Genomic DNA, 25588 nt, shown 5'->3' with positions numbered 1-25588 from the left:
CTTGCGGGCTTGATGCGGCCTAAATTTTTGAGACCAAGTAACGGGTTTGAGTAACGAACAATGAAATGTCCTGGGAATCCTGAGAGAAGAAGGAAGATTCAGTCTAAAAGCCACTGGATTAATCTGCTTAGTAATAACAATGGGTCCAATGAATCTGGGACCTAACTTTTTGCAGGGCTGCTTGAGTCTGAGGTTGCGTGTAGACAGCCAGACCTTATCACCAACTTTGAAAGAACATGGTCTACAATGCAGGTCTGCATAACATTTGGACTTAAAAGAGGCTTGTTTGAGGGCAATATGGACTTTTTTCCATATCTGTGAGAGACGGGCAGCAGAGCGATGATAATCTGGGATATTGGAGGATGCCAGAATGGACAAGGAGTTTGACCGTGGATGGAATCCCAGGTTACAGAAGAATGGAGACACCTGTGTAGAAGAGTGGTATACATTGTTGTAAGCAAATTCTGCCCTTGGAAGCAGAGAGGGCCAGTCGTTATTGCATTTGGATACATATAAACGAAGACATTTCTCAAGGGATTGGTTGACCCTCTCGGTTTGTCCATTGGACTGTGGGTGATATCCTGAAGAAAAACAGAGTTTTATTCCCAGCCGGGTGCAAAAGGCTTTCCAAAAGGTGGCGACAAATTGAGAGCCACGGTCCGAGACAATATTGACAGGGAGTCCATGGAGTCGGAAGATGTCTTGGATGAACAAGGATGCCAGCGTCCTGGCACATGGCAACCCTGTAAGTGGAATGAAGTGGGCCATCTTACTAAACCGGTCAATGACTAGCCAGATGGTGTTAAAGCCAGATTAGCGAGGTAATTCCACAATAAAGTGCATAGATATATGTCTCCATGGTTTAGCTGGAACAAATAGCGGCATCAGAGGACCAGTAGGAAGACTGCGAGAGGACTTATTCCTAGCACAACTTTCACAGGAAAGCACAAATTCTCTGGTATCAGCGGATAAAGAAGGCCACCACACCGAACGGGATATCTGTTCAATGGTCTTAGATACTCCAGGATGACCCGCGGTCTTGGTGTCGTGACATTCGGTGAGGACAGTCTTCCTCAGGTGGTCTGGTACAAATAATCTACCTGTAGGAGTTGCTGGTGGTGCCAAATGCTGGAAGTCCTAAAGGATTGTGCCTAAATCCTGGGTCAGACCTAGAACAATGTCAGAGGCAGGGATGATAGAAGATGGTTCAGAGAGAGGAAGATGTGTGGAGATAATGCTGCGAGACAAGGCATCAGCCTTGGTGTTTTTGGATCCTGGTCGGAACGTGATGAAGAACTTGAAACGAGAGAAAAACAGGACCCACCGGGCTTGTCTGGAATTTATGACCTTAGCGGACTGAATGAACTGAAGATTCTTGTGGTCAATATATACCGTAATCACATGAGCTGCTCCCTCAAGCCAGTGGTGCCATTCTTCAAACGCCCACTTTACTGCCAATAACTCCCGATTACCGACATCATAGTGGGTTTCGGCGGAAGAAAATTTTCGAGAGAGGAATGCACAGGGGTGCAATTTATGGTTGTAGGGATCCTTTTGTGAAAGGATAGCGCCAGCTCCAACATCGGAGGCGTCAACTTCGACTATGAACGGCAGTTCTGGATTTGGATGTCGAAGGACCGGTGCAGAAATGAATGCATTCTTGAGTGCCCTGAAGGAATCCAATGCAGAGGGAGACCACTTAGTGGCGTCGGCCCCTTTGCGAGTAAGGGGAGCCACCAATACAGAGAAGGAACGAATGAATCGCCTGTAGTACTTGGCGAACCCCGAGAATCTCTGAATGGCTTTCAGATTGGTAGGCTGTACCCAGTCAAGGATTGTTTGGACCTTACTGGGGTCTATCGAAAAGCCATCAGGGGAGATGACATATCCCAGGAATGTGACTTGGGTAACCTCAAACTCAAATTTCTCCAATTTAGCGAAGAGATGGTGTTGACGTAATTTGAGAAGTACCTCCCTGACGTGTAATCGGTGAAGTTCCAGAGAATTGGAGTAGATTAGAATGTCATCGAGGTAGACCACAACGAACTTGCCCAGAAAATCTTGCAGCACATCATTAATAAAATCTTGGAACACAGCAGGGGCATTACATAGGCCGTAGGGCATGAACAGATATTCGTAATGACCTGAATGGGTGTTGAAGGCCGTCTTCCACATGTCCCCCTGTTTGATCCGAACCAGGTTATATGCTCCTTGCAGATCAATGTTGGAGTAAACAGCAGCTTGTTTAAGCTGATCAAAAAGAACAGAGATGAGTGGTAAAGGGTAAGTGTTTTTTACCGTTATTTGATTTAGGCCACGGTAATCTATGCATGGCCTAAGACTTCCGTCCTTTTTAGACACAAAAAAGAAACCGGCTCCCAGCGGTGATTTAGAAGGCCTGATAAATCCCCTCCGAAGGTTTTTTCTATGTATTCCTCCATAGCTTTGGTCTCAGGAATAGATAAAGCATACAATCTCCCCTTGGGGAACTTAGAACCAGATATAAATTCAATAGAGCAATCATAGTCCCGATGAGGGGGAAGAGAGTCTGCTTCCTTCTTGGAGAACACATCCTGGAACTCCCTGTAGGCTAAAGGAAGCTTTTCGGAACAGGGCTGAACAACCTGGAGAGGAAGAGTCAGGCAGGTTGAAGAGCAGGCTGTACCCCAATGTAAGATCTCCCCCTTACTTCAATCAATATGAGAGTTGTGATGTTGGAGCCAGGGATGCCCTAGGATCAAAGGCATGGAGGAACAAGGAATAAGGAAAAATGAAAGAACTTCGGAGTGAAGGGCTCCCACACAGAGTTGCAGCGGCAGGGTTCTGGAGTGGATCCTGCCTCCGATCAAGGGTCTATCGTCGAATCCACAGACGGTTATGCTAGATTCCAGTTTTACTGCAGGAATGCCGAGGGACTTGGCAAATTCCACGTCAAGGAAATTACCTGCAGCACCACTATCCAGAAAGGCTGACACTGAAAAGGAATTATACTCAAAGGTAACCCGGGCAGGAATCAGGACCGAATTCTTAGAAGAGACCATTTGGAGGCCTAGGCGCACCTCTTCACATACACCTAGGCCATATCTTTTCCCGTCTTTTTAGGGCAGGTGCGCAGAAGATGACCCTTGTTTCCACAATACAGGCAGAGCCCCAAGGAACGCCGCCTAGATCTTTCTTCTGGAGAAAGGCGATAGGCTCCTAGCTGCATGGGTTCAGATGGGTCTTGAGAAACAGGAAAAAAGACCGGAGGAGGGTATGATGGTACAGTCGTGTCCTTCTCCACTTTCCTTTCCTTTATTCTGCGGTCAATTTTGATAGCAAGTTGCATAAGTGTCTCCAAGGTTGGAGATGAGGGGCACTGGACTAAGGAGTCCTTTATTTGCTCTGAGAGGCCCAGGCGGAATTGACTTTTCAGCACAGGGTCGTTCCACTAACTATCAACGGACCAGCACCTAAATTCGGCACAGTATTCTTCGGCGGTACGCCACCCTTGCCTAAGTGCCCTTAGGTGCGACTCTGCTGAAGCCACTCGGTCTGGGTCGTCATAGAGGAGACCAAGAGCATTGAAAAAGGTATCCACGGACTGCAGTGCAGGGCTGACTCGGCCAGGCTAAAGGCCCAGGACTGTGGATCACCCTAGAGCAGGGAAATTATTATACCCACCCTCTGCTGCTCCGAACCTGAGGAGCGGGGTCTGAGGCGGAAATAAAGCTTACAGCTTTCTTTAAAGTTCCGGAATTGGATTCTGTCCCCGGAGAACCGATCTGGAAGATTCAGTTTAGGTTCTATGGCAGGTGACAGGGTTGCTTGAGAGGCCTTGGCGGCTTCCTCTTGGGCAGCCAATCTGATTGAGTGGTCTTGGACTACCTGCGAAATAGTCTGGATCTGCCCTGCAAGGACTTGGGCTGGAGTAGGCTCCATCCAAGGTTCCACCAGTATTTCTTTTTAGGCCGGTTATAATGTTAAGAACCCCTCCAGCCAGTACATCAAAACCCGGAGTCTGCTCTGAAGGTCTGGTGTTCACTAGAGCCCCTAGTGTTGGGGACAGACTTGGCCGCAGACAAACAGATGGTCGTGAAATGAGTACCGGCTGGGGAGAACCCAGGAAAGCAATGTGAAGTCCAGGCAAGGGTCGAGGGCCGGCAGCAGACAGCGTATCCAATAAACAAGCTGAGGTCAGAGGTCACAAGCAAAACAGCAGCGTAAGAGTCCAGGCAAAAGATCAAGGGGCACAGGCAATCAAACGTAGTCAGATATCCAGGCAAGGTCGGCAACAATAATCAGAATCCAATGGATAATGAGAGAGCAAGGGATGCAGCTGGCTAGTATGCAGCAAAGCAGGAACTATAACCGGCAGTGAGGCCCAGTCCTCACTGCCTTAAATATTATGATGGTCAAATAAGAAAGGAGGAGGACAGGGCTGATAATCAGCCTCAGGAGGCTGCTGATTAATTACTAGCTGGGAACTAGCATAGGACATATCACAACCAGGAACATGTATGAATGATAAATAGAATCATGCGAGAGCTCCCCCTGGAGTTGGAGGATGTCCCTACAACCTCCAAAAATATAACAGTGCATTGAAACTTATGTACGTGCTCGGCTGCTACCTTACGCCAGGATGCGGCGTACCGCCACGGCTCGTAACAAGCAGACAACAGGTAACGGTGGAAGTAAGATAAACAGGTTATACTGAGAAGCAATGAGCTGTAGAGAGCAGAAGCACAGAGATCCCCACAATAACTCAGTAACCAGATAGATGATGAGCTGTGTCTGCAGCAGTGGAATGAACAGCAAAACCACAAGGTCAGGTACACAAGTAAGAGTAACCAGGAACAGGACTCAACGGATTGCTTCCTACCAGGTAGATTGACCTGATGATCTGGCCCAGACTGCTGGGCGAGGCTGTCTTTTAAGGAGTAGCAGCAGGTGTAAATCATCCTGAGAAAATGAGCTTAGATCAGCAGGAAGGGAAACAGTTCAAGCAGCACAGTGGCCCCTTTGGAGGCATGGTGGTACTGCAGGCTGTATATATAACCAGAAGGTCCAACATAGCTCCTGGCAAACAGGAGCTGCAGGAGGCAGATTGTGACAGTCCATATATTTCTAAATTTGATATCATATATATTTTAACTTTACAAAAAGCTATGAAATTCCATAGACAAAAAACCTTACAGTTTAACATGTCCGATTAAGGTTCCTTACACTCACATCTAAATTTAAGAAAACTATTGAAACTTTTTTACTCAAACTTCCAAAAGAATGAAATTATGACAATTAAGGTGTCAGGCGCCGTCCCGCTGTCTCTTCGGGACGGCCGCTCGCTTCACTTCCTAGCGCGTCTAGTTACCAGGCAACCAGAAGCGGAAGTTCCGGCCACCCGGCGCGGCTGTCTGCGCATGTGCGACCCGTTGCCAACGGGATGCTACTCAGGACTCACGGTGGAAGCTGAGAACAGCGCCTTCGGCCCCTAATGTCCCATTGACTCCTCAGCCTTTATAAGAAGCTTCCTGTGTGCACACCTGTGCCAGAGTATCAGGTCTAACTGCCTCTAGCGTTTCCTGTGTTTCCAGTTTCAGCCCTGTTCCTGACTTCTCGTTTGCCCGTGCAGTTTCCATCACACATGCCCCCCCTGTGCCCTGCAACTTCCATCACCCATGCCCCCCCTGTGCCCTACAGCTTCCATCACACATATCCCCCCTGTGCCCTGCAGCTTCCGTCACACATGTCCCCCCTGTGCCCTGCAGCTTCCGTCACACATGTCCCTCCTGTGCCCTGCAGCTTCCGCCACATATGTCCCCCCTGTGCCCTGCAGCTTCCATCACACATGTCCCCCCTGTGCCCTACAGCTTCCATCACACATGCCCCCCCTGTGCCCTGCAGCTTCCATCACACATGTCCCACCTGTGCCCTGCAGCTTCCATCACACGTCCCCCCTGTGCCCTTCAGCTTCCATCACACATGTCCCCCCGTGCCCTGCAGCTTCCATCACACATGCCCCCCCTGTGCACTGCAGCTTCCAGCATATATGCCCCCCCTGTGCCATGCAGCTTCCATCACACACACGTTTGACACACACGTTTGACACACACACACACACACACACACACACAAGCTCCCCTTCTTACCTTTTTCTACACGAATAATTGCAGGAACAGAAAGAAATGATGGAGCTTCTGCACCGACTACAATAGAATTTCGGTTTCGACTAAATCCCTTTTACCGTAGGTACCTGGTACCTACACTGCATGGGAAATAGCCCACTCAGTGTGAGCCAGCTAAATCCCCTTCACCGAAGGTACTATTTGGCCCCCTGCTGGTCAGGTCATGAATTGAAAGGGGATTTATCCAGCTCAGTGTGAGCCAGCTAAATCCCCTTCAATGAAGGTACCTTTTTGGCCCCCTGCTGGCCAGGTCATGAATTGGAAGGGAATTTAGCCAGCTCACAGTGATGTGTCTAAATGCCCTTCAGTGTAGGTACCTGGAACAATGACTGTATGGGAAATAGGATTTAGCCAGCTCTTAGTCACACTTGTACTGTCTTATATTACTGAGGTTGTTTTTGATGATGGTAGTATAAGTACTACATAACAAGAAAATTAATAGTATAATATGTGCATTTTGTCTTGAATTTGTTTCCAAATCACCCTAAAAAATTATATTTATTTAGCCATTTATTTTTTATTGATAATATGTACATATTGGGACTACATTTTAAGAGTTAATTTCGCTTGTGGTTACTCATTACTGATTCATATAGATGTCTAGAGATCAAAAAACAAGATAATTTTAGAGTGAGAAATAGAAAAACTAAAGATACAGGGTCATAAATTAGAAGCAACAGCAAGAAATGCAAACTGAAAGGTCAACTCAAAGTAAAGGATAATGTGTAGATATGAGAAAAGTTATTTACAATTATTATTCTATGCACATCAGCATGCATTAGACATATATAAAGAGCCCCCTCTCTCTCTCTCTATTCACATAACTTGTTTTCACTAGCAGACAATTATAGTTGCCAGCTCATTTGTTTGGTGTTACTTAGTATTCGCTATGTCTCTTTGCTTACAGGAGTTGACCATTATACTTGTATGCTTTGTAGTGGATGCTTTAGGTTATGTTTTACTCATACTTCCCCACTCTCCCAGATTGTCCTGGAGACTCCCTAATTCTGCATAGATCTCCCGGGTTGGTTTTCCCGCATCTTGCCACTTCCTAGTGAAGTGGGCAGGATGGGGTCCTCTATGACGTGAGTCACAGCAAACCGCGTAATGAAGGCTTTGCCACCTGGGTCATATTGACGCGGCTGCGTAAATGTATCGTTGGGGGCGGTACCAAAATGACACGATTCCCTGCCTCCCATCTATCCTCACACTTAACCACCCCTCGAGGATATGTTCCTATTTTAGTGTTAACATTTTAAGTTAAAAGGTACTTGGATATACCCATGGTGTGTATTTAGCTCAAGGGGTACATTATTAACCACGATGAGTCTGGTGACTCCCCAGTCATTGCCTCCTATCCATGTACTAGGATATCGCATCCCTATCCTTAATCCTACTGGCACAATACTCAAGATGGGCAATGGGAGTAGGTATAGCAATTATGATAACAAGAGTGCAGAATGGTGAACAATGGAAGTAAGGCAGAAAAGAGGAGGAATGATTCTGAGGATGCTCTATCACAGTAAAATTATATATATATATATATATATATATATATATATATCATTGGCCTACTTGTCTGTCCAGTTATGCATTCAGACACCCATGCACCGATTGGGATGAAACCAACGCAAGATGGTCCAGTTGGATCCTGTCCAGGTTTTAGGGAGGTTAGGATCCAGTAGAACCTCCCGTTGCTGTACGCTGGGCAGAACTTTGACCTGGCAAGCCTGTTCCGGACTTTCCACTAGATTGATTTCAATGACATTTAATATAAGAAAAAAAAACGACATTGGGCAGCCAACTAAGGGGTGTGTTGGAAGACCTTACTAAGCTTCTAATTATTTTGAAAAGGTTGACAGTTACATTCAACTCATTTATAACTTAATAGCTTGAAGATTTAAACCCAGGCTACCCGGGTACTTTAGCAAGTAAGTAATAAAACAGGATCTTTATTCTTAAGATTATTTGCAGAATTATCTTTCTTTCAATGCCACAGCCTTTGTGCTGCGGCACTTATTGTGGAGGGCACAATTTGCAATGAAAATTAGAGTGCACCACATTTGTGCACGCCAATTTAGAATCAGACACACACCTAACTTAAAATTACCTGAAGTGAAAAAAGATGTAGTTAGTGGCACACTGTACAATTAAGCGCCGGTGGGATTATGATGGATCAATTGTAAATTGCATTACAAGTTACTTCTTGCTGATATAGGTGCAAAACTAAATTTATTATGCAGGGACCTTTCTTATAATCAGATGCGGTGTAATAGATGTGGTGCTAGATGCATTTTTTTATCCCTAATTTGGACATTTTTAACTCATAACTGTGAATATATAATGATTGTCAGGCTAAAAAGAAATGTAGGCATTCAATAAAATAATCCTAATAGTGGAGATGTTGCCAGATTCTAACTGTCATTTTGTATGATGTACTAAATAAATAACTAGAACCTGATTAGTTGCTGTAGGCAGCATATCGACTTTTTCAAAGCCACACTTTAATGAATATACCCCCCATGAGTGTGCTGGTCCGGTCAGCTACCTGGATCAGTTGCCCCCTACTGGGTCCTCCATTGCTGGGGGGACGACGACCTTGATTGGCATAGCGATTACATGTAAAGTACAGACTTGATATACTAAAAATTTAGATATTTTTGAGAAAGTATAACAGGCAAAACAACAATAAAGATGTAGTAATTTTAATGGTGAAAGAAATAACTAGTTTATAACAACCCTTACCTCTCAAATATACAAAAAAGTTGCTTTCAGTAGGTTTTGTTTACATCACATTATGTATTTCTTAGATAATATTCAAATATACAGTATATTACAAAGTTCAGCTGTCTGTAGTATGTAACAGCACACACAAATGTATGACGACGTCCATTTACAATATCAGGTAATATATTCCACTTGCTGGTCATCATAACAAGCGTCAACATAACTATCATTTTTCGATTTAAATTCAACCGGCATTATCAGGTTGGATAATAACATGAAGTTCGAGAGTAGAAATAAAATAATTAATAAACTGTCTATATTAGGTTTCTTGCTTTCTCCTTCGTTAATATCGCTTGATCAACGGACACTGTAAAAAAGAAAACCCGTAACAGTCCGCTCCAAAACGTGTCCTTTTAGCCTCTGGAGCGCAATTCTGGGAGAATTAAGTCATAAGCACCATTTGAACTGTCAGTTAAACCAGTGACGTTTCAGCAGGATCCTGCCGTTAGAGACGTTACTTGACAGACAGACATTCTGTTGAAGATTTTCAGGGACAGCATTCAAGAAGGGTCGTAGTCCTGAGAGCGAAAGTAGCCTGGGAGAAAAAAAAAAAAGCGTCAGCGTGAGCAGAGGGTTGGTATGTACAGAGATTGTGATAATAGATATAACAAGTTGAAATGGATAGGGCAGCACCAAATACGTTTGTAGTGAAAAGATAATTAAAAATGGAAGACAATATGATTTCAGTTGAAGCATAATTAATGATGGAGAGTAGAGAGGTTATTCTTGCAGAGGCTATTATTATATTATAGAGGACCAAGATATCATTACAGCAAGATGGAGGTTACAGCAGTCTGGACAGTATGTAACAAAAATTGCTTTGTAGTACAAGAAAAAATGTTTTATTTCTGAAAGAGTAATCAGGGAAAGAAAACATAAGAAATAATAGGGTTTTTATATATCCGAGAAATCCTTTTACCTTAGTCCACTGGAAAACATTGGGGTATAGTGTAGGGACCAGTCATGTGGACACTTTAAGACATCCGAGAAGTTCACCGTAGCTCCAGCCCCTCTATACCACTCTCCCGATAGGCCTTTAATTTATGTTTAACCCTGTAGAAGAGTAGACAGGCTCAAACGTCAGTGATTGTGGGTGGGCAGTACACCATCATGCCAATTTCTTATCAGCAGACTTGGTGACTGGGCGCCTAGCAGACGAGAGAAACAAAAGGAGAGAAACCTGGGCATCTTAGCTTTTGGTACATTAACAGGAAGGAAAGCACTTTTTCCTCCTGTCGCCACAGGACACCCACAGAAAAAGAATGTGACTCAAGAGTCTTCTTATACTCCATATCAGCTTCCAAGGACTAAAGCCAGAGAGTCCAACAAGCCAAAATCACAGAGGCAGATATCCATGCCCCAATCAATCCACTGTCCAGGACCACCGCTACTCTGTAGCTCTCTGAATCTGTTCCACCAACAGGAGCAATTCAGAGAACTGGTTGCCAGCTAAGAAGCCCTCAATAAGGTGCTCGTACCAGCATTTCACAACATTGGGATTTACATATACCCAGTATCCCCCACCTGACACAGGCTCCTTAAGGAATCATGAAGCCTGCCCCAAAATTAAGAGGTACCCATTCCTGTGGCCCACAGCAACTTGCTAAACCTATCTTCCAGCACTGTGGTGGGAAAGGTTAACACTCAGTCTTGCCGACCTGCAGAGCACCCCAGTAATAAAAAATATGCCCTGCCATGCTGGGCAATTAATCTAAACTGAAGGCCTAACAGGAGAGGAGTATAGAGCAGGAGGAGTGTAAGTGAACTTCTAGGATAGTGATGGCTAACCTGTGACACTCCAGGTGTTGTGAAACTACAAATCCCAGCATGCTCTGCCAGCTATGAGCTAGTTATCTACTGGCAAAGCATGCTGGTAAGGCTCTACTCCTCTTTCAAATAAAAGATGCTTCTTTTAATTTTGAAGTAAGAGGTGTTGGGATTGAGGCAGCAGGGCATGTGAGGGAAAAGATAATAAGAACATGTCATGGGGAATATCAGAGAAAAGCTGGCGAGTGTCGTCAGGGTACTGTTGGTTGAGGAGGGGCCCTGTGGGGAACAGGCTTCTCCCTCACATGACCCATCTGCCCACATGCTTTATTCACACATGCCCCACCTCTGCCCAGCACCTTCACACATGCCTCCCCTCTGCCCAGCACCTTCACACATGCCTCCCCTCTGCCCAGCACCTTTAGTCACACATGCCCCCCCATGTCCTGTAGCTTTACACTTGCCCCCCGTGCCCTGCAGCTTCCATCACACATGCACCCTGTGCCTTGCAGCTTCCATCACACATGCCCTCCCCTGTGCCTTGCAGCTTCCATCACATATGCCCCACCTGTGTCCTGCAGCTTCCATGCACGACTACCATAAACTTCCAACTGCCAGCCTAACACTGTTTACCATGTGACCGCTGTGAACACATGACCCTGTGATGTCATATTAAGGTGCCAAGGTACCTAAACTGAAGGGGATTTAGCCGCTACCGATGCCTGTCCTGTGTACCATGCCATGTGACTGCAGCAGTCACGTGACCTGGTGATGTCAGCGGATCCGTTCCACAAAGAGGATATAGCGCCTGTACCTTACGTTCAGCAGCTATACAGAAGCCGCCTCCGCCGTGAAACATGTGATTACAGCAGTTACAGGAGCTGGTGATGTCAGAAGGTCCTTTCGATGAAGGGGATCTAGTTATTTCCGTTAAGGGGACGTCTGTGTGAGGCTTGGGTGACAGAAAAACTGGTTCAGGCGGACCCATGGGACGCTGCAGTAATCGCCTATTTACCTCTATTCAGCATCAGGTAACAAGTGGAGAATATTTTCTTCATAGATAATGGACCGGTGGAAGAATGATATAGAGAAACAAAAGACGGTTTGTTTCATCCTGTCTGTCAAACAAGTTTTGTTAATGGAGCGGTGTGTTAGCTATGATGCAGATAAGGTGTTAATAAAACAGCCCGCTTCACATATGAAAATCCAGCTTAAGTGCTCTACAAACATATCAGCCGGAAACAGATCTATACTTCCGTTTTAGCATGGGAAAGAGAAAGTAGTTCTACACACTAATAAGTGGGCAAGTCGGACATTTGCTTTATTTAAGTCTCATTTAAGTGCAAACCTGCCGTGTACAGCTTTTAATATTCTGTCCCGAATTTTGCACAAATGCCACCAGTTTTAAGGTGAAGTGCATGGTTTTGTGTGAAATTTGCATTGTCCGTTGGGAGTATACGAATTGGACAAATTAGTAACTATACTTTTGCACCTGCATACAAAAGAGGTACTTTTGTGGGACAGGGTTTAAATGAGCAGAAAAAAAGACTGGAGAAACTGCTCTTACACTCTGAAGGAAGTTGCACAGTCTTTCTCTCCGTGCAAAATTACTTGATATTTGTGCTAGAATTCATGCTTAATTCCATACTTCTGATTGAATGCAATTTGCATGTCTGCAGAAAGGTGCATTTTGACCAATGTGATAAAAATCGTCAAACACACAAGTGAGTTATGTAATAAAGACAGTTTTGCTGTCCCCTCCTTGATATTTGTATGAACTAATTTTTTGTTGCCATTCTGGGATATAAGTGCTGTAGAGTTTGCAAAATGTCTTAATGTGAGCAATGTATAGAAAGTGTTGTTCCACTTATTTTATGAACTGTTTTTCTTGTAATAGCATTATATGCAGATGTAGTACGTGTCAAATTGTAGTCAATACTGGGTGATTCTGCTGCCATTGCTTTGGCCATGTAGTATGATACTTCCAGGCATTATTCGTTAAACACTAAGGGGCATATTCAATTGTTGGCGTTACTCTGAAAAGTAACGCGGCGTGCGCACTATTACTGTCATTACGGTAATAGTGTGCGTAATTACCGTTATTATGGTACCTTTAACACTGGATTTCAGCTCGCAGCTGAGGGAGCTGCGAGCTGAAATCTGGCTTAAAATTACCGTAATAACGGTAATATTTTTAATGCCACGGGAAACTCCAACACTATAATATGCCCCTAAGGGCCTGATTCATTAAGTAAACAAAAAATTGAGTATATTTGAACCTTGACAAAACCATGTTGTTTTGGAGGGGAAGGTAAATTTAAAGTGTGAGTACTGATTTATAATTAGGGTAGAGCATGTCCTAGATCAGGGGTCGGCAACCCCCGGCACACGTGCCAGACATGGCACGCAGAGCCTTGTCATCTGGCACGCCAGAGCAGCTTTCAGAAGCACAGGAGCTTGCCGAAATTGAACTGCTGCACTTGCACCTGGCTCTCCCGTTAAGTGACTGTGACTAACTTAAACTTTCCTGATCATAGGCAAGACACTGTAGCTGGCTCTCGTCCTGACCAGGGGTGCCGAGAGGTAGAGGGAGCGGCTACTAATTACTGCAGACAACAATCTTATTTCCCCCTTCTCCTACCACTCACTAGCTGGGAGGGGCGGGGCTAATCGGGACAGCAAGTCAGTGACAGGATGTCACTGAACTTGGAGATAGGCAGCCAGGCAACAAATCGGACTGCACTACTGCCAGGCTGCCTGTCATTTCAGAGCACAGCCACGGAGCTATCTGCCTCTGGAGATGAGGTGAGTACAAGGGACTGGGGGGTGGGGGTGTTATAGCCTGGCTTTGTGTGTGTGTGTATATATATATATATATATGTGTGTGTGTGTGTATATGTGTGTATATATATATATATATATATATATATATATATATATATATATATATATATATAGTGTAGAATTGTGTGTGTATATACATACGGCAGTTTGTATGTGTATGGAATTATGTATGTGTGACATTTTGTATGTGTATATAGCATTATGTATGTATATGGCATTGTGCCCGTGTGTCTGAGGGGGGTGACATGATGGGTGATGTAGCTGAGGGGTTGCGTGATGTGTTTGGGGGATGGCGGGGTGGCGTGATGGGGGGGGGGGGGGGGATGGCGTGATGGATGATGTATCCAAGGGGTGGCGTGATGTGGCTGGGGAGGGTGTGATAAATGTAATATTTTATTATAATGTATGTATTATATACTGCATGATCTGTGTTATGTACGGTGTTCACTTATTGCTTGCTTTTCCATATTTACATTTTCCAACAGCTCCCAACATTCCAGGATCCATGCAAGAATCCAGTACCAGGTTGTGATAGCCGCAATCACAGGTAGGTGAGAGTAACACAATTTTAATACATAATGGGGAAGTTCAATTAACCGGGACATGTCCGCGGGACACTTTGTGGTGGAGTTTTGACAAAAATCTCCTCCCATTTTTGCTCTCGCCTCTATGGGGTGCGAGGGTAAATGAGCGGAAATTTCTACCGTAATTGCAATGTGCACTGTGCGATGTTTTCGTGTCACATCGCCGCCGGCAATTAAATTTCCACCAATATGTCATGTCTAACGAAGTCCAGCCATGCCCATGTTGACCACTCCCTTTTGGAGGCGCCGCTCAGCGGCGGCATACAGCGCCCTTGCTGCTCATCTGTGCAGGAGGTAGGTCCAAAAAAATTGCTGTACCAGGGCCCAAAATTTCTTTTGGCGGCCCTGATCCTGCCTTACAGCAACGATAATATGCCAGCATAACCCCGTAACATTTCTTATCACATCAGTTCATGCAACGCAACACCCTGCGCCCATGAGACGGTGGGCATATAACATTTATCAGTTATAAGTAGCAATGCCATATCTCACCCAGGGTCATAAATCACCTTTCAGTCAACCTGTCATTTTATACAGAACAAGATGGAATGTATCCACTGTCTACAAGAGGTGAGTCGCATACACTGGCTAATGTGGCGTAATATGATTCGGTGCACTTATGTCAGGTATACTATTAATTAGGGGCACTTATGTGTGACATAATATAAACTGGGGGCACTATTGTGTGGCTTAACATGAAAGTTTATTTGTTCCCAATACCATTGATATTATCATTTTAACGTTGTATATCATTTTCACACACACACACACACACACACACACACACACACACACACACACCTGGCACACCTGGGCTTGAAAAGATTAGTTTGCCTACCCCTGTCCTAGAACAACTTTAAATTTCAGTGTACATATAGGGGGAATTCAATTCCACCTGAAGTACCGCCGCGTTAGACGTATTACCGTTATTACGGTAATATTAACCTGGTTTTCTGAGCTGTGAGCAAAAAGCCGGTGTTAAGGCTACCATAATAACGGTATTTACGCGCACTATTACCAAAATAACGGTAATAGTGCGCAGGGTGCATTACTTTTTAAAGTAATAGGGCCAATTGATTTCCCCCCATAAAGCTATCAAGTATTTGTGTACTACATGAAAAAACAGCCAGTATTTAACTTTTGTGCAAAGTAGCAAACTAATTTGCACCCCTTGCATTGTAACATGGTTTTGTCCAGGACAATACTTACTCAATTTTTTGTTTCATTTCTTAATGAATCAGGCCCTAAATTATAGCCACCTTACTGCAAGTAAAATATGTCAAACTGCAGGGTTTACTGTTAAATATGTTTTCAATAAAAAATGCAGTTTTCACTGAATGACGGATGCTGCTAGTAGATAAAACATAAAATCTAATATAAAATCAGCCCATCACTTAAGAGTTGGGTTAGGATCCATTATATCGGGGACAACACAAGCATGATATCCCCGTGTCATAGTAAATATGAGCCCCACTCTGGTCAGGCAGAGGCTTGTACCTCTGTTGGGGTGGGATAAGGGTGGCTACAAAATAGTTTTACAGAGGATACACCAGTCCTGCAAGGTAAAACACGGGCTCCTTCTGAGCAGTGTGGGGCAAGGTAATTAACAAGATTGGAATTCTCGTGGTTGCATTTGTCACCCAGTGTTCCCAGTATAATGGACCAGGTTTCTGTTTTTTTTTTCAAATAAACAATTCCCCCAAACTCTTTATTCCCCACTTTAAAAAATACAAATTAAAATCTTCTTTTCTTTCTTGATCAAATGAAGGGGAAAAACAAAGAAATCCCATGATTAAAAAGACTCAAGCTTATTAAGAATGGTTGCTACAAAATATCAAACATGGAATCGACAGGCTCTCCTTCATAAGCAGCCAATCATAGTTGACCTGAATGGGACATCTCATGTGACTTCTGGTGAAGGGGAATCCTACGTTTGATCATTTGGTGGTGGTGTGGGGGTTGGAATGCAGTGTCTTGGTTGTTTTTTTGTGGTTAGATCTTTTGCACGGTTTATTTGAATGAAGGTTTCCCAAGCTATACTTGTATAGCACTTCTGCCTTAATTACTTATGTGGACAAATGGACAAGAAAAGTGCTGTCACTCATAGTAACAGTGAGAATTTTAATTTACCTAGTACAGCTTATCAAATGATTATTTGCTGTATAGTGTTACCCCACTTCTTTTTGCCACTTCAATTGCTCCCCCCATTGTACTTATAGAATTTCTGAACATGATTACACATGTTCTTGTGAGCTGCTTTAATAGTGCTGAGAATGGACTTCTGTGTGCAGAAGACTAATGGCTATTGATGACATGGTGGTCAACGAGCAATGGATATCTAGGAGACCATTCCTGCATGGGGAATTTTTGTGGTGAATAATGAATTGTAGTGCGGCTGGATCACAAAGGATTAACTTATTGTAGAAATTTATTTCAATTAGTGACGCAGGCGCCAATTTATATCAATGCAAATGTACTGATTTTTTATACTGTTATATTTCTGTTAGAGATGCTCAGACTCTGTTCCCTGAGAACCAAATGTACCCGAACTTAGCAGATCCGAGTACCGAGCCGACTCGGTACTTTCGCACTTCCAGACTTGCAAGCGAGGCAAAACGTCATCGTTGTGTCGTCGATCTCGTGAGTTTTGGATTCTATAAGTACCACCCTCCACAGCGATTCAGCGCCATTTGACAGAGGGACACAGAAGGGGTAGCACAGTCTGTAGAGCAGTTGGGCAGCAACAGGTAGAATTGAAAGAGGAGGGGGTAGCAGTGTTCAACAAAGTCTACAGTGACATTCAGGAGAGCTCCATTGCTAATTGTCATTGCTGAAATACAAATACTAGTGCTGGCAGGCTTGGTGTAAATCTGCAGTCGAATTGTACGGTGTTCTATATGTTACACACAAAGAGGATAGCTCCATTGCTCCATTACTAATTGTCATTGCCGAAATACAAATACTAGGGCTGGCTGGCTTTTCTTCTGAATTTGCAGTCAAATTGTACAGTGTTATCAAAATGGATTCACAGCAGTACACAGAAGAGCAGGAGCACCAAGCAGCTTCAGCCACTAGTCATGATGATATTAATCCCTCTACGTCATCTGGTAAAGCCTATGTAAAAGTGCAAGTGCAAAAAAAACACCTTTTACCTTGATCAAGTAAAAAAGACCTGTAATCCAGGCAAAGTTATATGCAGATAAAAATAAAATTGCCAATTTGCCATTCTGCACACGCAGTGGCAAAGAAAGAATGAGGCCTTCACCTTTCTCTATTCGTGTGAGTTCTGCAACTGTCACTGATGCATCTTCTTGTAAGGTCAGTCGCGACCAAGCAAGACCTTGTCATTCGGACTCCAAAAGTAGTGTCCAAATACTGTTGTGTAAAAGCCGAGCTGTAAGAAAACAGTAAGGCATTAGAGGAAAATGTATCTTCAGATTCAGAAATTAAACAAATCCCAGAGGAGAGTCCATCCACGAGTGCTCTGCGTATTTCTGACCATTCTTTTAGTCTACTCATAAAGAAGGCCCTTTTTAGCATTTCTGCAGATGTGTGCCTGAATAGCCCGTAGTGTAGCCGTTGATACACCAATTGAGGATGCCACTTTGGAATTACAACAGAATGAGGGGGATATTTGTGTAGCCGACGAGGGCGCTAATGAGGATGTTGATAAGGATGATGTTGTTTGTGTAAGTCCTGCACCAGTGGATGCAGTTCTGGCACGTGATAAGAAGAAGGCCATTGTCATGCCTGGAAATACGACCAAAAAATCCACTTATGTGTGGTATTATTGTTACTCAAATCCTGCCAACAGTTGTCTAGCCATTTGTAGCGTATGTAAAGTCAGTCAGTAGAGGTAGGGACCTTAACCATCCAGGAACCTCATCCATGTTACGCCATTTGAAGCAAGTTCATGGCAAGCTGTTGGGGAAAATCAGAAATTTATGCTAAGAAAAAAATAACAACAAGCAGTCCATCATCAGCTAGGACCCTACATCCCGATGCTTGCAATCTACACCCATAACACCGTCCTCATCAATATCCTCAGTAGCGATCAGAGTTAGTTATCCAAGTTGCTATGGCTAGATGACTCCTCCAATATCCTGGATTCCTCAGAAGAATTCTTGAGTGTTAGTCCCACTGTTGCTGCTGCTGGGGGTGAATCTTCATCTCAGAAGCAGATCAAGAAGAACAATTGACTGTTAAACAATCCTTTACAAGAGGAAGCAAGTATGAAAGCTGTCACCCAGTCGCAAAGCGGATCAGACGCCATGGCGACTATGCTAGTATTACATCTGCGTGCAATATTCACTATTAATGCAGCTTGTTTTAGACAGTTACTTGAGGTCTTGTGACCCCCGTTACCAAATTCCATCACACCATTTCAGTAGAAAAGCTATTCCTCACCTCTACCAGAAGATTCATAAAAATTTTATTATTGAGTTGCAAAATGCCATTCTACCCACTGTACACTTAACCACAGATATGTGGACAAGCGGCTCTGGGCAAACTAAAGATTATATGACTGTGACAGCGCACTGGGTTGGTTATTCGCCTTCACCAGCAGGAACAGCAGCAGCATGTACCCAAAATACGTCACATTTGTCAGAGGCAGTCTACTCTGTGTATCACCGGCTTCACTAAGAGGCATACAGCTGACAATCTTGCAAAAACTAAGGCATGTCATTGCAACATGGCTTATCCCGCTTGGACCCTCTGCAGAATGTCATTTCTGATAGCGCCACCAATATTGTGAGAGCATTACAGTTGAATTCTGTGACATTCCCTGTTTTTCTCACACAATAAACTTGGTGGTGCTGAGCTTTTTTTTTTTTATAATTTTTTATTTTCAGTGGTCAATCAAGAAAATACAGACAGCAAAACGATAACACTGTGTAGCATGCACAGTAAAATCACAACAGTTATTGTGGTGTATCGCATATTAGGAAACCTTTAGACAAAAATGACCGGTTTTTACATTTTTAAAGAGTAATATAAAATGGGTGTAGGAACAAAATGGATTGTGGGGGAGGGGTGAGGGGGGTAGGACCACAAAGATAAGCACTGTAAGTATTTAGAGGATAACTAGGGTGTGTTGAGCCTATAGCAGAGGGGGAGATATGTGTCGGGAAGAGTTAGGGTCATCGCACATGGGTCAGGTCGGAGGACGTGGAGCGTTGAGGGGGGAAGGTGTGTTCCACGGCTAGCCATGGAGCCCAGACTTGACTGAAGACGTGGCCTCTATCGTGGAGGTAGTACGTAATCTCCTCCATAGCGGCCACGTGCCAAATCTGCTTCTTGAGAGCCAAAAGGGATGGAGGTGAGGTCTTTTTCCAATTAAGGGCTATGAGTGATTTGGCTGCTGTCAGGATGTGGGCAGTTAATTTCTTGGAGAATTTGTCCAGGTCTTGGGGAGTGTAACATAAAAGAAATATCCAGGGATCTTTCGGGATAGGAGCTTCAAAAAGGGTATTTAGGAAACTATGGACTGAATCCCAGAAGGTGGTGATAATCGGGCAAGACCACCAAATATGAAACATCGTACCCCTTTGGCCGCAGTCCCGCCAACAGGAGGGCGAGGAAGAGGGAAACATTCTATGGTGTCACGGGCACTAGGAGTCTTTACCCAGGGATCACCAGATGGTAGGCTTACCAGAGCAATGTAGATGGTAATAGGGTACTCTGGTAGCTGGGTGATCACGGAACATGAAATGATGGCCGATGAGATGCTCAGGAAAGTCTATGACTAGCAACACTGGTAATAATGAGGTAATGATACACAAGGAACTGTATGGACAAGGACACGTGAAGGTAGTCAGTGGTCTGCGATAGCAAGTTGTACCACTGCTATAGTGAGGTGGAATGTCCAACAGAAACAAGGAGGTGATGAGAGTCAGCGGTCTGCGGGTAGCAAGTTGTACCGCTGTCTGAGTGAAGGAATGGAATCCAAGTGGAGGTATCCAGGTAGTCAGTGGTCTGCGGTAGCAAGTTGTACCACTGCTCTGTGAGAGGATAATGGAACAGGTGATACCGGAAACAGGGATCAGTGGTCTGACATCAGCAAGTTGTACCACTGCATATATATGTGAGGAGGTGCACGGGGGAAGACTGCAACACAGGATATACACAGGCACCTTATACACGATCCACAGTAATATGCACAATATAGGTATATATATATGTAAATGACTGATCAGGTCTGCAATCTAGAAAGTCTCTTGAAGTAGTCCAGCACAATGATAACACAGTCAATGATGGCAATAGACTCAGCGGATAGCAGACTCCAGAGAGAACCAAACACAGTCCAGCAAGATATGCAATACACAGCACAGTCAATGAGAAGTATGCATACCGTGGTTCAGCAGTAGCAGTCAGATGGGATTGCAGCGGTACCTGAGCGGCTGGAGGCCGACTGGATAGGAAGTCCCTGGATAGGAGAAGCAGCGGTCTAGCAGGTGCAGCGCACAGGTGAGTAGACCGACAGGGACACGAATCCACAGGAGTCAGCAACACGTGGAACTGGACTCATAGGAAACCCAGGAGAATGGAGATGATCCAGCAGAGGGTAGTAGAAGAGATACAAATCCAATGCTGACAGGAGGGTAGAGGCCAGTGGAACACGTGAAGGCGTGGAGAGTGGATCAGCAGGAGATGGACGATAGCGCTGACCACAGCGGCAGGACTCAGCGGCACACGGAGGTAACCAGTAGCAACCACAGGAACCAACAGCGATGGGAAACAGGAGTGCAGCGCAGGGCCGGAGCTGTAGATCACGAAGTGTAGCAGATGGTAATGAAAAGCGGCAGTCTCGAGGAAGTCACAGCAAAGATGAGATGAGAGTGTAGTGCACGGAGGCAGCAGATAGTAATCAGCTGGCAGTCACGATGTTGAACACAGGCGAGTTGCAAGCAGGAGACTGTAGTGCACAGAGGCAGCGGATAGTAGTCAGCTGGCAGTCACGATGTTAAACACAGGCGAGTTGCAAGCAGGAGACTGTAGTGCACAGAGGCAGCGGATAGTAGTCAGCTGGCAGTCACGATGTTGAACACAGGCGAGTTGCAAGCAGGAGACTGTAGTGCACAGAGGCAGCGGATAGAAATCAGCAAACAGACTTGATGAGAAGCAGGTGAGTGAGGTAAAAGCTGGAGTGCACGGAGGCAACGGATAGCAATGAGCAAACAGTCACATTGATATAAAATAACGTTGAAGTGGTGTAGAAGACTGTAGTGCACGGAGGCAGCGGATAGGAATCAGCAAACAGTCATGATGATAAAGTTGATGGTAGAAGTGGTATGGAACCACAGTAGTAGAAGTGGTTTGGAAACCACAGGAATCAGCAGCACTGAATACACAAGTAATACAGGAACACCTTCAGAGACTCATGAGGAATGAGACTCCAAGATCAGGCAACGTGGTAGTGACCACAGGTGCTTAATATAGGGAGGTTGCCTGATCTGCCAATTAAGTTAAAGGGGTATACACTGAAGTATAGAAAAGGGCTGCGCATGCGCAGACCCTCAGGATGGTGGACGGCCACGGTTCCTAAATGTCCGGGAAGAGGCACTCACGGTCCGGTGAGTGACAGTACCCCCCCTTTTAAAGGTGGGCACAGAACGCCTGGAACCGGGCTTGTCCGGATTTTTGGAGTAAAACCTCTTCAAAAGGGCAGGAGCATTAAGATCTTCAGCTTTGATCCAAGAGCGCTCCTCAGGACCAAAGCCCTTCCAATGAACGAGGAAGTGGAGGACTCCTCGCGAAATTTTTGCATCTAGTACCTCGGTAATCTCAAAATCCTCCTCCTGATGGACTTGAACTGGCTGCGGAGCTGAGGGAGGAGTTGAAAAACGGTTGATAATAAGAGGTTTGAGCAAAGATACATGGAAGGCATTAGAAATCCGAAGACTCTTAGGAAGAAGGAGTTTCACACATACTGGATTGATAACTTGAATGATCCTATATGGACCAATAAAACGAGGGGCGAATTTCATGGATGGAACCTTCAAACGAATATTTTTTGTGGATAACCAGACACGATCTCCAATTTTTAGTGGTGGAATAGCCCGCCTCTTCTTATCAGCGAAAGATTTATATTTGACAGATGTCTTCTTCAAACAGGTTCTAACCTGAGACCAGATATTTTTAAAGGTCTGACAAACAGTCTCCACCGCAGGAACTTGGGTGGGCGGGAGGGCAGGAAATTCCGGAAAAGACGGATGGTGACCGTAGACCACAAAGAATGGAGTTTTGGATGATGACTCATGGTACATGTTGTTATGGGCGAACTCAGCCCAAGGGAGTAACTCTACCCAGTTGTCTTGATTGGCTGATGAAAATATCCTTATAAAAGTCTCAAGATCTTGATTGACACGTTCGGTTTGTCCATTGGATTGTGGATGGTAAGAAGATGAGAGTGCTAATCGTATGCCCAAGGTTTTACAAAGGGCTCGCCAGAATCTGGACACGAATTGTACTCCTCTATCAGACACAATCTCAGATGGACATCCATGGATACGGAAGATCTCTTTAATGAAATGTTCAGCCAGGATAGACGAGGAAGGCAAACCAGACAGAGGGATGAAATGAGCCATCTTCGAAAATCTGTCCACTACGACCCAAATAGTGTTATGGTTCTTACTAGGTGGTAAGTCAGTAACGAAATCCATACTAATATGGGTCCATGGTTTGGACGGAATGGGTAGTGGTCGCAGCAACCCTGCTGGGGTTCTGCGGGAGGATTTGAATTGCGAACATAATTCACAGGAAGCAATGAACTCTTTGACGTCTCTCCTCATTGAAGGCCACCAGTAACTTCGAGAGAGGATCTCAAAAGTCTTGTGTTCACCGGCGTGTCCAGAAAAACGAGAGGCATGGAACCACGAAAGGATTTTCCTCCTTAGAGTAGGAGGCACGAGGGTCTTCCCAAATGGTAGCGTTTTGGTGGATGAAGCAGCCAGTGAGATACATTTGGGGTCTAGAATGGTATGGTTGGAAACCTCTTCTATATCAGAGGACGTAGCAAAGGCTCTAGATAAGGCATCAGCTTTTTTGTTCTTGGCAGCTGGTTTGAAGGTAATTATTAATTCAAAACGGGAAAAGAAAAGAGACCATCTTGCTTGACGAGGGTTCAAGCATTGGGCAGACTGGAGATATGACAAGTTCTTATGATCCGTGAAGATCGTCACCGGATGGCGAGCTCCCTCCAACAAGTATCTCCATTCCTCTAATGCGGCTTTGATAGCCAGTAATTCCTTGTCTCCGATGGTATAATTCTTCTCTGCGGGTAGGAGACCCCGAGAATAGAAGGCACAAGGGTGGAATTTTTGCTGTTCCGAGCGTTGGGAGAGAATAGCTCCTAAGCCCACATTAGAGGCATCTACTTCTAGGAAAAAAGGGAGTGTCACATCAGGCTGACGAAGGATTGGAGCCGAAGAGAAGGACTCTTTTAATGTTTGAAAGGCTTGAATAGCCTCAGTAGACCATTGCTTAGGATTAGCCCCTTTACGAGTCAGGGCCACAATAGGAGATGCAATGGAAGAAAAGTCTTGAATGAAGCGTCTATAGTAATTGGCAAAACCTAAAAAACGCTGGATGGCACGAAGAGTAGTTGGCTGGGGCCAATGTAGTACAGCATTTACTTTGTCAGGATCCATCTTCAGACCAACTCCGGAAACAATATACCCCAAGAATGGAATCTGGGGTAATTCGAATGAACATTTTTCTAATTTACAGAACAATGAATTTTTCCGTAGCCTGGAGAGGACTTCTGCCACATGTTGGTGGTGAGAAGGCAGGTCCTGTGAAAAAATCAATATGTCGTCCAGGTAGACGACGACACATACATATAATAAGTCCCGAAAAATCTCATTGATGAAGCCCTGAAAAACAGCGGGGGCATTACATAGCCCGAAAGGCATTACCAGATATTCGTAATGCCCGTCTCTGGTGTTAAACGCCGTCTTCCATTCGTCACCGGAACGGATTCTGATTAAATTGTAAGCACCACGAAGATCCAACTTAGTAAAAATACGGGCTCCCTTAATGCGGTCAAATAGCTCAGTGATCAACGGAATGGGATACCGGTTCTTGATAGTAATGGCATTGAGTCCACGAAAATCTATACAAGGGCGTAATGATCCATCCTTCTTTTTGACAAAGAAGAACCCAGCTCCAGCGGGCGAGGTGGAAGGTCGAATGAACCCACGCTGGAGGTTCTCCCGTATATATTCAGATGTAGCTTGAGTTTCAGGTAACGAGAGTGGATAGACCCGGCCTCTGGGAGGAGTCTTGCCAGGAAGAAGATCAATCGGACAATCCCAAGAACGATGAGGAGGAAGACGTTCAGACTGAGCTTTATCAAAAACATCGGTAAATGAAGCATATTGAGGAGGGAGTCCCGGTGAAATAGCTGAAATGGAAGCTTGCTGTACCTTGAGAGGAATGACTTGGGAAAGGCAATGATGGTGACATTCAGGCCCCCAAGACGTGACTTGAGGGGTGCGCCAGTCAATCTGGGGAGAATGACACTGAAGCCATGGAAGGCCTAGGACAATCGGACTTGTCGTAACAGGAAGAATTAAAAACGATATCTCTTCATGATGCAGAGCACCAATCTGAAGGGTTACTGGAGACGTACTCTGGGTGATGAGACCGTTGATGAGACGTGATCCATCGATAGCCGTCACAGTAATGGGAGTTTTTAAGGTAATCATTGGTAGAGACCATTGATTAACTAACGATTTGGAAATAAAATTTCCTGCTGCTCCGGAATCAATCAATGCCTGTGACTCAAAGGTCTTGGTAGCAAAGGAAATAGTCACATCAAAAGCGCAGACTTTAGATTTCATAGACGATGGAGAGGACTCCAGGGACCCTAACTTCACCTCTCCAGAACTAGTTAGGGCCTGGCATTTCCCGATCTCTTAGGGCAGGAGCTGAGGACATGAGTGGAATCAGCACAATAGATACAGAGTCTATTCTTGACTCTTCGTTTCCTCTCCTCAGAAGATAACTTGGAACGTCCAATCTCCATGGGAATCACAGCGGGTGACACTGGACGAAATTGAGGGTTAGAGCGAAAAGGTGCTTTAGCAGAAGTCGTTTTCTCAGCCTCTCTTTCACGAAATCTCATATCAACACGATGGCATAGAGAGATCAAATCTTCAAGTGACGAAGGAAGCTCTTGGGTAGTCAGTGCATCTTTAATTTTATCGGAAAGCCCCTGCCAGAAGGCGGCAACTAGGGCTTCAGTGTTCCACTGAAGTTCAGAGGCTAAGATCCTAAATTGAATGACGTACTGGCCTACAGTATGAGATCCTTGTCGCAGACGGAGGATGCTGGAAGCAGCGGAGGTCACACGACCTGGTTCATCGAACACACTTCGGAATGTAGAAATGAATTTGGCACTATCTTGTAATATTGGATCGTTCCTCTCCCACAGAGGGG

The 25588-nt window shown here is 44.8% G+C and overlaps 1 protein-coding gene and 1 long non-coding RNA gene across 9 annotated transcripts in view; one reads left to right on the top strand and one right to left on the bottom strand.

The window, feature by feature from the left end:
* Positions 1–8853: 8853 nt before the first annotated feature.
* LOC142099386 (uncharacterized) lies at positions 8854–11962 on the bottom strand. 5 transcript variants are annotated; one of them, XR_012678529.1, is made up of 3 exons: positions 11734–11962; positions 9871–10004; positions 8854–9486 (listed from the first exon to the last, which is right to left on the bottom strand). It is a non-coding gene; the product is annotated as an uncharacterized LOC142099386 (long non-coding RNA). The 5 variants fall into 5 exon arrangements; XR_012678527.1 differs by lacking the exon at positions 11734–11962 and adding an exon at positions 11533–11612; XR_012678528.1 differs by lacking the exon at positions 11734–11962 and adding an exon at positions 11408–11524.
* MRTFA (myocardin related transcription factor A) overlaps positions 11616–25588 on the top strand; it is a 202012-nt gene continuing 188039 nt past the window's right edge. For 3 of the 4 annotated variants that reach the window (XM_075182797.1, XM_075182794.1, XM_075182799.1), the window contains exons 1-3: positions 11671–11749; positions 13256–13523; positions 14048–14109. In XM_075182797.1, coding sequence (XP_075038898.1) covers positions 13519–13523; positions 14048–14109 — 67 coding nt within the window. In that variant the 5' untranslated portion in view covers positions 11671–11749; positions 13256–13518. Of the gene's footprint in view, positions 11750–13255; positions 13524–14047; positions 14110–25588 lie in introns of all 4 variants that reach the window. The other variant, XM_075182796.1, reaches the window with a different exon arrangement.

Source organism: Mixophyes fleayi, chromosome 8, assembly GCF_038048845.1.
Source record: "Mixophyes fleayi isolate aMixFle1 chromosome 8, aMixFle1.hap1, whole genome shotgun sequence".
Classification (NCBI taxonomy): domain Eukaryota; kingdom Metazoa; phylum Chordata; class Amphibia; order Anura; family Limnodynastidae; genus Mixophyes; species Mixophyes fleayi.
The sequence above is the reverse complement of the archived record's forward strand: the minus strand, read 5'-3'. Positions and strand labels throughout refer to the sequence as shown.